The sequence below is a fragment of the Alosa alosa genome, chromosome 2, assembly GCF_017589495.1.
Source record: "Alosa alosa isolate M-15738 ecotype Scorff River chromosome 2, AALO_Geno_1.1, whole genome shotgun sequence".
In the NCBI taxonomy this organism is placed as follows: Eukaryota; Metazoa; Chordata; class Actinopteri; order Clupeiformes; family Clupeidae; genus Alosa; species Alosa alosa.
The window spans coordinates 29,104,839-29,118,011 of NC_063190.1; the positions used below are offsets into that span (position 1 = coordinate 29,104,839).

At 42.3% G+C, this 13,173-nt stretch overlaps 1 protein-coding gene across 1 annotated transcript; it reads left to right on the forward strand.

Annotated features, from left to right (window-relative positions):
- Positions 1–550: 550 nt before the first annotated feature.
- Positions 551–13,130, forward strand: bbs1 (Bardet-Biedl syndrome 1). Its single transcript, XM_048234613.1, has 17 exons — positions 551–835; positions 1,530–1,606; positions 1,692–1,726; positions 2,061–2,333; positions 2,951–2,997; positions 4,630–4,668; positions 4,870–4,942; positions 5,249–5,380; positions 5,600–5,706; positions 6,035–6,155; positions 6,411–6,569; positions 9,389–9,458; positions 9,792–9,950; positions 11,128–11,261; positions 11,680–11,814; positions 11,969–12,055; positions 12,218–13,130. Exons 1-17 carry the CDS (start codon positions 702–704, stop codon positions 12,302–12,304), a joined length of 1,869 nt encoding a protein of 622 aa, XP_048090570.1. The 5' UTR covers positions 551–701; the 3' UTR covers positions 12,305–13,130.
- Positions 13,131–13,173: the final 43 nt, after the last annotated feature.

A 13,173-nucleotide genomic window follows, 5' to 3' on the forward strand; every position in this document is an offset into this window, starting at 1 on the left:
TCATTTAGCCAGAAAATGCTTTGTTTTTAAACGGGTTGGATGAGCTGGGGAGTGGAGGATTTGTGTAAGGGGTTGTCATTTGGTCAATTCTGAACTATAGGCTAGACTATCCTCCTGAAAGTAGCATAGGCCTACTTCCTTTTGCAGAGGCTTGTTAGGGCTGCTTCCAAACATGGTCCTCTAAAATGTCTGTATCTCTAATGTTTAATGTCTGATATATTGATGTGATTCTTTTAACACGTAGGCCTACATACAATGTTTATTGGATCAGCTATGTAGAAAGGGGTCCATTCTCACTGGCATTCTCATATTCTCATTCTCACATGGCCTTCAAAAATCATGTGTATAGCAAACCAACTTAAACCGGTTCATGCCCATATCTTGGTTTATGTGGTGAGAAGATCAAGGTTTTCACCAGACCAAGCTGCAGGGCGAAAAAGAAATTCGCCGCTGGGTTCACCCAGCCTACAAGACAGCCTTCAACATAGGAACTATAAACCAAGAAGGTGTAATTCTAGGGGGGAATCTTTTAGTGTAACTCAGATGCGTCACCGCCACTTGCTTCGCTACCATAGTGACAGGAAAACTGAAGGATTAAAACGCTGTTCAGCCAGTTAAGTTAGCTTCTAGGTATTTAACTAGCTCTCTCGGTTGAGCTCTATTGTCTGATACCCGATCACTGTTCCAGGCCAGTGTCATACATGCATGTGGATGGTTCTGCATCGAGTGCTGACTCGCTAGGGAATTGCATTTTGAAGAAAGGCTGGTATCATAACAGGGGGATTTGGGAAAACAAGCTAATCACCATGTCTGCTGCTCAGATTGAGCAAGAGAAGTAAGTTGTGGAGAAAGATTAAGAGAACATTAAGTAAATCAGTTTATATGGGAGAATAGATTCTAGCTAACTGGTAAGGAAGCATAACTCCAAAAGGTTATTGTATTCCATAAATGGAAATGCCGAAGCAATTCTGTCACGTTAACGTTAGTGCTAGCATGTCCTAGCACACATTAACTTAACATTATGCTTGACTGACTGGCCGTTTATCCCTCACCTAGATTGTCACGTAGATAGACAATTACTTAAACGTTATCTATTACATTAAGGGTGAATTTGAGAAACGTTGTTTTGTTAGAATGAAATACCTTTACATTGCCAGGAATTTCTAGTTACTTTGTCGTTGCCCCTCCAATCCTATCCTCTGTTATGTTGTAACTGTTAGACACATTGATTTGTTAGATTGTAACGTTACGTTAACATTAGACAAACTCCACACGTTTTAGAATTGTAACGTAAATACCACTAGCTGTTTTGTTTTTGAATGTTAATGCGAATACAGTTATAGTCAATGTTAATTAAAGGAATGTTGGGAAATTAACGTTCTAAAGAATATCTGGGTTCATCGAATTCAACATAGAATTTTAGAACCTTCAATTGTTGCGGAACTTAGAATGTTCAAAAACCTACACCTTTAAGGGTTAATAGTGAGAGGTTGTAGGCAAGCCAGTTAATTGTAACTCTCGGTTCACAGTTCCATGGCCAGTTCTAAGTGGCTTGATGCATATTATGATCCTGTGGCGAATCTCTACACCTTTTCGTCTTGTATGGGTAAGCTTTTCTTATGCACACAAGTGTTGGCATCATGATTTTGCTCTTCAGTGCAGTTATATTGATTGTTATTTATTTTTTACAGCTCTAGCTGACTTGCATGGAGATGGCGAGAGCAAGGTATGACTTAGGTGCATCAACAGGTTCAACAGATGTAAAGCAGAGGTGGATTCTGTAACGGCCATAAGTTGGCAGTTACAGAGGTAGATTCTGTAACGGCCATAAGAGGTGGTTCTGTTGGGCATAAGTTGGCCGTTAAACCTGTCAGAACCAAACCATGATTAAATGTTGCATATCTAAAGTCGTCACTCAGTATCTCTAGTCTTGAGCTATATGTGATGTATCAGAGTAAGGAGTGTTGAAGACTGATGAGTGTTGAATGACATATGAATCTCATGGTTTATGTTATGGGGCCCTCTCTGTGTTGGTTATCTGTCTTCTTTTTGCTGTGCAGCTGGTGGTTGGTGATCTGGGCACAGGTGCGAATAACATGAAGCTGAAGGTATTCCGTGGCACGGGGTTACTGAGTGAGAACACCCTGCTCGACCTGCCCACCGGCCTGGTGGCCTTCCTCATGGACCAGCACGAGCCCCGCACACCGGCCGTAGCAGTGGCATCGGGCCCTTACATCTACGTGTACAAGAATCTCCGCCCGTACTTCAAGTTCACCCTGCCCTCACTGGAGATCAATGGCCTTGAACAGGATGTGTGGAGTCAAGCCAGGGAGGTCAGTTGGGCTCCATCATAGCCTGGAATGGCCTAATTTTTTCATCATTTTTAAATTGTGACGGCACAAATGGAAAATATAAAATATTTTCTTTCTTATATTAGACAGAACCTGCAGTATATTCAATGAGATTGATTATAAATATAATTGCTATATACAGTATGTATAGTTTAACATCGAAGTTTAAGCTAGTTTAGGTTATAATGTCTCCCTGTCCCTGTCCTTCCTGTGGACTATATATATATCTATATATATATCGTAATGCTTATGATTTGCCAGATCACAGGATCCAAGAGCTTGAAGGTTTGTATCTGCTGTTTTTGGAAAGTGGTAACATGGTTTTAATATGGCAGCATTCTGGTTAAGGTAGACTATAAATGTGTTATGAATGTTGGTTATAACTGAAAGAATCATCACTCCAGATCTAGATTGTAGATCTGGTTCAAAAGCTTTTTAATGTTATATTCTTTTGTTTGGACTAAAGGTAGGGCTGCTGTTACATCAGTCCATTAACGCTAGTCCTGCTAGTACTCTTCAGTTTCATCCAACCTACATGTTCCATGTTGTTCATTTTTTGTCAAATTGGATTCATTGTTGATTTTATTTATTTTCCTAAGGACATGATTGACACTATGACCCTAAAGGAAATGTTGGAGGGAATAAGGTGGGTTTAACAAAAAGATTTAAACCTGTTTTTATAATGCTCTGCTGTAACATAATTGTTTCCCACTAGTGTTGTCACAATACCAAAATTATCGTTTTGATACAGTAAAATCTCAAGTCCAGGTTCAACACAAGGCAAACCCTATATCACGATAAACAGCAGACCTTACCGAATATGAGGATATAAAGCATGACTCTGTTCAATAAGTGGTTCCCAAGTAATCCCGTTTTGAAACTGCAACACATTTCCAACTCCAACTCCAACTTTGAGCCAAAATTCTGATGTATTCTAATGTAAACTATTTGTGTCAGTACATACATTTTTGTAAATGTCTTAGTCATAGATTATCCCACCATCATGGTTCTTATATAGCCAGATTTCAGACAATTCCACTTACACAGATGTGAATATATATTTCTATATATATACTAGCATGCTTCCTGGTGACATTAATGCAAAAATATATTTTTTTTCTTGATATAAAACCTGACGTGTAAATATTATTACATCATAGGCCTACTTTCCCAGATATTGGTAGCCCAAACTGTCCTGAAAAAGGAAAGGAAGAGACAGTATATAGCATATATAGATGGCCATTACAATGACCAAGATAACTATCTTATCTTAGATTAACTAACTGAACAACACCACTGACTACTTCTGCATAATTTCATGGAGTGCTGAAATGTACACTTTGACCATATCTGAAGTGAAACTCAGCAAATATGATTTGTGGTTGGGAACTTATTGCAGTATCAACATAACGAAAGCTTAGGCTACAGCACAAATATTTCAATCCCTAGATAAAAATAAGCAAGTCTAACCTCTGATTTGTGTTACAAACTGCACAAGATTGATGCATTTAAACGTTAAAATATACAACATTTCTTCCAGGGGAGCATGCAAGGATTAGCCTGGAGATTCCAGACCCTGGTAATCTAGAATGATTAAGGGTCTGGCCACAAATAATGTAATGGCCCAACTCAAGGGGCGGCACCAAGCGTGCATTTGAAAATCTCACTGCATGCAAATGGATAACACAATACGACCAATGTTTACTGACTGATTCCGGACTTCCGGCCTATATCAAATACACCAATGAACCAAACAAAACAGCTGTTATACGCTGCAAAATTTTGGTTGGCCCCACCAAATCTCACTCCATGTTTTTTTGAAAAGTTGACAGCTCTGCAATAGGCCTAAATGACCTAAATCCCATAGCCTAGGTAGGTTAGCAACACAAACTTGAGAGATGTAAGTGAGCAAATCAACTTGATATTAGACTATTATTATGTGTTGCTATGTGGTCACAGTATCACTTAAACTAGCAGCCATGTCTCGCTGTTTATGGCACGACAGCTATATGTGTGAGTGTGTGAGTAGAAAAGACGTGCATGCTAGGGGGGTTGGTCACTAGTATTGACATTAATAAAATTAGGTATTGTGACATTTTTAATTTCAGGGTATTGCGATACTTTTATAGTATCGGTGCACCGTGCAACACTATTTCCCACTAAAAAGCAATGGAAACGCTTTAAATGTATCTTTTGTATTGGCATATGTGCCTATTAACTGACTGTAGCAATATTGAATATGCATATCTGCTATAATGCGTTGATGTCTGTATTTTAGGGACAAAGCTGAAGTTCCCCTCTCCGTCAGGTCGTTAAGGTAATAAATACCCTTATAAATAAATACCATTTATAGCATTTACACTCATGCTGATTGGAATATTGTACACTATGTGACATCACTTTGTTTGTTTGTTGTGTCAGTGTGATTTTCTTTTGACCTGTTGCACGTGGTGTCACAGTGCCTAGTGATTTTCTGTTGGCTTATGGTGAGCGTTGGTGGTTTGAATGTTTTTGACAGGTTTCTTATGCTGGAGCCACAGGACATGGAGGCTTTCGTCAACTTGCACAAAGAGCAGCCCATACGGAGACAGGTGATGAGAAGCAGTGAAATCCAGAATTCAAAATACAATAAGCCTCTTTTACAGTGTCCAGGCATCTGGCCTCACTCAGGTTAAATCTTCTAACCTAAACCTCGGCAAACTTGACAAAGACATTTTGAAAAAAGCGCTACATTTCTAATTAATCTGTTTGTTGACAGAAGACAGCTATCAAGTAGTGATAGCTTTGATATTCCAGCAGAAGTTCAATTACACTGTGACGACCTCCTGTGAAATTGGCAAATTGGACATCTATTAACCTGTGTGTGTGTGTGTGTGTGTGTGTGTGTGCGTTGCCAGACGGTCATCACATGCATAGGCACACTGAAGAAGAATATGGCTGATGAGGACGCGGTCAGCTGTCTGGTCATTGGTACAGAGAATAAGGATGTCTTTATTCTGGACCCAGAGGCCTTTACCATCCTCTCCAAGGTGAGTGAGAGATCACACAATCACCCCAACACAGAGATAAGCACCCCCACGCCACACACACACACACACACACACACACACACACACACACACACACACACACACACACATACACACAAACAGGTTGTCTAGGCGATGTAGTGTTAATGTTTTATCTCTAGCTGGTGTTTTTTTAGTCATTTCCTTCTCTGTTCTATATTTGCCTTTGCATCTTGACAGATGTCCTTGCCAAGTGTGCCTACTATGATGGACGTGACTGGTCAGTTTGATGTTGAGTTCCGTATCACGGTGGCGTGTCGCAACGGAAATATATATATTCTGCGTAGGTGGGTAGTGAAACAGACCATATCCTCCCGATTAGGTTTCTTAAGAAACCCTAAACTTAGCATACACTGTCTTTCTTTCTCAGCATACCATATATAGACATATTATGTGCAGAAGATTTAGAAATTCGTGGCTTTCTTGAAAGATAAGATATTTCAGATCTTAAACTTCTTTCTTCAGCTAGTTCCAGCAAAGCCCTTCTGAGTCCATATAAGCACATTGAGAGAAAAAAAATGGTAAAACCTAAACAATGACCAAACTCTGTGACTCTGTGAAGTTGACTTGCAGTTTGGCATCACTGGCTCATTGTACGTCTGTGCTTCCTTACAGGGATTCTCCGCAGCCTAAGTACTGCATCGAGCTGTCCGCTCACCCCGTGGGCTTGGTGAGGATGGGGAAGAACGTGGTGGTGGGATGTGCTCAGGAGACCTTGCAAGGTTACACACAGAAGGTACACACACACACACACACACACACAAACACACACACACATACTGTACACACATACACACACATATACACACACACACACACACACATACACACATATAAACACATACACACACATACATACACATGCGCCCACACACACACAAATGCCATGAATTTCAAAGACATTTTACTTTTCAGTACTCTAAATAATATTTCCTAAAGAGCGTTTCAGGAAATAAATGTGATTTTTGGTTGGCTTTTCCTCCTCTTAAAGGGGAAGAAGTTATGGACCGTCTACCTGCCTGCCCCAGTGACCACCATGGGGGTGATGGACCTGCCCACGCGGGGTTTTCAGGCTGTGCTGGTGGCCTTGGCCAGCTGCGAGGTGCATGTGTATCGGGACAAAAATCTTGTGAGCACCATCAAGACTCCGGTAGGTGACCCTTCACCCTTCACCATAGACAATGCTGCACAGAGGTCACAGTGGCTAGTTCATGTCAGTGCCAAAACACGTTTTCCGACCATTTACATTTACATTAATTCATTTGGCAGACGAGTTTATCCAAAGTGACTTACAGCAATAGATAACATTTAAGCTACAGAACTACAGTTGCAGCATTAGAATAACATTTAAGCTACAGTACAGAGCAGTGTTTCCCAGAGACTGGGTCGCGACCCATGGGTGGGTCGCAGGAGATTTTATTTGGGTTCGTCAGCACAATTTATGTTGTCTAATAGGCCTAACTTATACCATTTAGCCAGGAAAGCTATCAGTTTTCTATTAGGATATAGTTTGTTTACCACAGTCACGGCCCTCTGTGCAATTTTGCATTTAAAATAGCTCTGAAACTGGGGGGCGAACACGTTGCACAAGGGACAGCCTGGACATCTCACTCGCAAAATGAAACATTTCTGTGGGGCGCCTGCCATGGACCTCGCAGTTGTAAAATGGAAGGGACATGAATCAGCCTATTTGCACGAACATTAACGGACACCAGCTCTTCAACTTGACCGATTAAAATCTAGTCAACTAAAGCAGACATCCGTATACCGGAAGACATGGCTATTCAATTTGCGTCATAGGCTGTAGATAGTTTCAATTGTAGATGCACTAGTTAATAGTAACCTCCTCACATTCCTTTCGGATTTAAAACGCTCAACAGTGCATTATATTAGGCTACAATTTAAATGGACATTTTAAACGCTATTATTTCCTCTCGTTTTCCACCTTGCAAACTCTATAGGCTACAGTAAAGGCGCATTATCTTTTGACTATTGCGCAAAAGCCTCTTGTTCTGATATTTATTAATTTCACATTCTTACAACATAGCTTGTCACAACATTAATACACGGCCTTGGTATACGGCCTACAAACAAACGTTTAACTCCAGAGGAAAATGCGGATTCAACTTTCCAAATAAAGAAACCTCCACAAATAGGCTACAATATAACGACTTGAGTTACTTGCTATGTTTACATAGGAATTGACGGTGTTATGGATCCATTTGTCTGCAACGCAACGTAGCCTACAACATCACTCTTTAGAAATACAGGAACAGCTTACTATGCTGAAGAGTGACGACTGCGTAGCATGCAAGAATACCCCCAAGAAAAGTTTGAGAACCTGTGGCCTAAAACAATATAGTTCCATGCAGGTTGCATGTTAGATCTGAAGTGAAATGGGTCGCGATGGTCTGTCATTTTTAAAAAGTGGGTCCCCAGAAAAAAAGTTTGGGAAACACTGGTACAGAGGATACTATAGCTAGGAATTACCACTGCATCTTACCCTGGAAATCCAGAGTTCTCGCAAGAACACAATTTGAATTGTCTCGACGAGATACTCTGGTAATGAAAAATGATGCATGTTACTTTTACCCCTTGCATCGCGAGGAACCAATCACATCGGTGTATCTGATATAGGCAGGCCATGAGGCGAGCTAAACAGATGACGACAGCGCTGCAACGAACCAGTCAGTAAACATTGGTCGTAGTGTTATCCAATTGCGTCAAAGTCCGGAATCAGTCAGTAAACATTGGTCGTAGTGTTATCAAATTGTGTGCAGTGAGTTTTTTCAAATGCATGCTTGGTGCCGCCCCTTGAGTTGGGCCATTTTCATTATTCGTGGCCAGACCCTTAATCTTTCTAGATTACCAGGGTCTGGATTTTCCAGGCTAACTGCATCTGGCAATACTTGTACAACCCCAAATCAGAAAAAATTGGGACGGTGTGTAAAATGAGGGAACTTCCCAGTTTGAAGTGGGGGCTTTGGGAGAGCTCCCAGGAGAATGTTTTGATGTCACTCAACATAGTGAACGCTCTCACTTTGGAAGTTGGGAGTTTAGAAGTGGGAACCTTCCCACCTTCCAGACGCATTAAGGCACTATAAGTGCATATTAGGTGTGTGAGGTGTCAGAAGCGCTAGGAGAGGAGATATTCTTGGAAGAGTTGTGTCTTCAAGACTTTTTTTGAAGATAGAGAGGGACACTTGGCAGATCGTTCAACTATTGCGGGTCCACAGATAAAAAACATCTGGATTGCTGTGGGTGTGGGGACGTCAGTGCCAGACGACGTTCCCTGAAGGAGTGCAGTTGCCGAGGGTTAACATAAGTCTTTATGAGAGCACTTAAGTAAGTGGGTAAGTGACCCAGCAATCACTTTGTATGTAAGCATCAGTGACTTGAATTTGACGCGGGCAGCTAAGGGAAGCCAGTGGAGCTCAATGAACAGCGGGGTAACGTGCCCTCTTTGGTTGACTGAAGACCAGACGGGCCGCAGCATTCTGGACCATCTGTATCGGTTTTTCTGTACCATCTGTATCGGTTTTAGGCCTGTGAGGAGTGCGTTGCAGTAGTCAAGGCGTGAGGTAACCATGGTCTGTACTAGGAGGTGAGTGGCGTGTTGGGATAGGTACGGTCTGACTGTCCTTATATTAAATAGTGTGAAGTGGCACGACTGGGCCACAGAGGCAACATGGTCAAAGAAGGTTAGCCGGTCATCAATCATGACACCTACAGTAAGTAACATCAATCATGGTACCTTGGTAGGTGCAAGAGACAGAGTGGCAGTTTCAGTTGGTGTGGTTATGACACTTTCCACCATTCTACTTTAACCTCCACCTACACTGCTTGCACAGCCTTCTGTTTGATAATGTGCATATGCATATAACTAGTTAAAATAGCAATGCTTTACTATATGAGTTACCCCGGCTCATCCTACAACATAAAACAAACTTTGCCCTTTTGCAATTTCAGGACGTGGTTACCAGCATTTGCTTCGGTCGTTATGGACGAGAGGATGGTACCTTAATCATGACTACTAAAGGTAGGAAAGAATCCATTAACATTGCATAAACATACATTAACATTGAACTTCTAGAATTTAAAAGCAGAGACCCATTTAACTGCTGTGCGTGTGTGCGTGTGTGCGTGTGTGTGTGTGTGTGTGTGTGTGTGCGTGTATGTGTGTGTGTGTGTGTGTGTATGTGCGTGCATGCGTGTGTGTGTGCGTGCGTGTGTGTATGTGCGTGCATGCGTTCATGTGTGTGTGTATGTGCGTGCATGCGTGTGTGTGTGCCTGCGTGTGTGTGTGTGTGTATGTGTGTGCGTGCGTGCGTGTGTGTATGTGTGCATGTGCACGCATGCATGTGCCCTTTAGGTGGAGGTTTGATTGTGAAGATCCTGAAGAGGACAGCGGTGTTTGAGGACAGGGACTCTGCCCCAGGGCCCCCTCTGGCCCAGAGCATCCGCCTCAACGTCCCCAAGAAGACCAAGTTGTATGTGGACCAGACCATGAGGGAGAGGGAGAATGCTGTGGGTATGTCCAGTCAAAGCACTTCCCAGCAATGCACCGTACGTCTGAAGGTAATACTAAAGGAGCTTGCACACTGCTCAAACAAATACCAACAAACTCCAACATTCTAAAGTTGGCAGCTGTTGGAAATTGTCAGTTGGTAGTCTTTAGAATGTTCATGAAACCAACTGTCATGTCAAACTCTTAACGACTCCATCCAACAAACGCCAACAAACACAGACGGCCGGCCCACACTGACCCAACTGTTGGTGTTTGTTGGAGTTTGTTGCCGTTTGTTGGAGCAGTGTGCAAGCTCCTTAAGCTGGACTAGTAGCCTGAAAAGTTGTGGGTTCAATGTCCAGCTTCCACCGTTGTGACCTTGAGCAACCCCAAGTTGCTCCGGGGACAGTGGGCCTTGCAATATAAATTGACATATGTAAGTCGCTTTGGATAGCAGCGTCTGCTAAATGCAGACATGTAGGAAAGTGAAGTTTATAGTGAACAGGAAATAAGATTGAGATCATCTGTCGTTTTCTTGCAGTGTAGGGCTGATAGAAAGATGGGCCAGTACTGAATAGCAGTGCTGGGGTTTCCACCTTCACTCTCACTTTTTTGGTAGATGAGGTATATGAGGTCTGACATTTTCCGGTTCAGGGGGAAAATTCATGCAAAACCTTACACCATGCACCAAGTATGTTTTTTTTTTGCATTACAGCCCCATCTATAGGTTATGTTGTGTGCTATCCATCAATTCTTTGCGTATGTGTAGACTTTTATCTGACAAATTGTGGGTTTCTTACTATGTATTTGTTAGTCTTACCAAGTACTATTGTTTGTCATTGAGTAATGTGTATAATACTTTTGTTCACTGAACAAGCATTATTGAAAGTAAAAGTTAATTAGTTGCATTTCACAGCATGATTATTTGAAGCTCACTGTGTGGCTATAACACGTTTGGTAGGGAAGAACTCCATACATTACAAAGGACACTTTGTCTTTCTTTGGTGGTGTTATTGAAAGGAAGAGACCCATAAAGACGCCCTTTCCCCATAGTTTATATTTTATTGTACCCTTTTGAGCATGACTTGTCTTGTGTTGTATGTTCTATGTCAAATCCGCTCTCTTTATGGTGTTATTTGCTAAGCAGTGTTGCCCATATGTTTGACCTTCTACTTTTTAATGTTGTGCCTGTGTTGTGTAGCTATGCACAGGGCCTTCCAGATGGACCTGAGCCGCTTGCGTCTGGCGGCAGCGCGGGCCTACGTGAAGGCTCTGGAGTCCAGCCTTGCGCCCATGTCAGCCAGCATCACCGAGCCTCTCAAGATGAACGCAGTGGTGAGCGTCAGCACGACACACAGCCAACTCTACAGATCATATTATCCCAGTCTTATGGCATGCCATGTACTATTATTGGCTTGAATATTGGCATTGACAAAAGAAGGTGCCCACTTGACAAGCTTAATGCAATGGTCACAAAGGCATCTTATTAAGTACTGTTCAGTATCAGTAGGGTGTTTCAAAGTACCCTGATGTTATAATAGTTAGGCATATAATAGTTGTGGTATGAGCACTTGCATGTGACAGTGAGAGCTTTGGGCACTGTGGGAAGTAACCAATAGCGCCATGAACTGAACATCAACAAGATTCCTGGCTCTAACCAGAGTGATAAGACACAGCACATAGTAAACCTGAGGACCTCAGTGTTGATGTGCAGTGCCCTTGGAAATGGCCCGTCTCTCCTCTGTGTGGTCAGGTTCAGGGTTTGGGCCCGTCCTTCAAGCTTACGCTGAACATCCAGAACACAGCTGCCAGCCGCCCCGTCATGAACCTGGTCGTCTGCTTCCTGTTTGACGAGCGCCTGTACAGCATGAAAACGGCCTTCTTCAAGGTAAACCTCCTCCTCTGCCTCAACACAGCTGACACTCTGTTTGCTTTGGAATGAGCCAGGCTAATGGCCGTGTACAGTAGCAATCCTACTTCAGGTCAATGGCAATGTGAATCATGTCGTAGCGTCCAGCCACTGTGTCCTCTTGTTTGTTTAGATCCCACTGCTGGTCCCTGGGCTGAACTATCCGATCGACACGTTTGTTGAGTGCCTGACTGACAAAGGCATTTCGGACATCATCAAAGTAAGCCACATATTTAATCTACATATTTATACATATCTTAACACTTGTGCCTTAATACATATCTTAACACTGACCTAACGCTTATGAATGCTCTGTCTATGGAGTAGTGTACGTCTCTTGTGTGTCTGGCACTGACGTGTCTCCCCTTGTGTGCGACTGCAGGTGTTTGTTCTGAGAGAGGGGAAGAGTGCCCCTTTACTGACGGCCCACATCAACATGCCCATCAGCGAGGGTCTGCCTCTCATCTGAAGCGAAGCGAACACACAGGTCAAGACGGTGAGATCAGTTAGCGAACCTGGAGACGCGTTAGCCTTTAGCTGCAAGGCTGTCACCAGACGACCCCCATCCCTGTGGATGGAGTGCCCAGCTTGAGCTGCCCTTTCATGCCCTCACAGGCTTCCGTAGTGTAGGTGGATATGGGCTGCTTGCCCCGTGAGCAGACAGACAGTGAGCTTTACCTCAGATATGGGACACAGTAGTTTGTATTGAATCCAAAGTTGTTTGTGATGGTGCTAAACCATAGATTATAGATGGCTGGTTACTGAAAAGAAAACAATAACGTGTGTCTTGAATGTATATGTCCAGAGTAGTTATATATTTCTATGTCAAATACACTCTATTTATTATGCTATTTGCGAAGGAGTTTTAAAAGTTTATTCTTGAAGATGTCTAAATTAAAGTATTATTCATTACGTTTTTTTCTACAGTGAGTTGAGATCTTGAGAGAAGCTTTATTTATTTTTTATTGAACAGTTTGTCTCATCACCAGCAGGGAGGGACACAGAGTACATTCCAGAACACTGCAGTGATTTGAACATGATTTGCATATCAAATACCATGATGGTATCAAGCTAAAGCCAAAAACCACACACACACATTGGATATTTTTGTGTTTTTTGAGGTTAATGCTGCATATGATGCACTTTTGCACAGCTAATGCCCCAAAATCATGCTCTTTGGCTTAGCTACATACTTGTGTACATGCACTGTTTACTTGTAACATTCCTCTTTAAATCTGTCTATATCCGTGAAAAAAGAAAATTGGCAATAAAGGATTTCAGTCACTGAGAAATTAGTACTATCGTTGTTTTGATTTGTCCCAGACAGCTCAAAGGTAA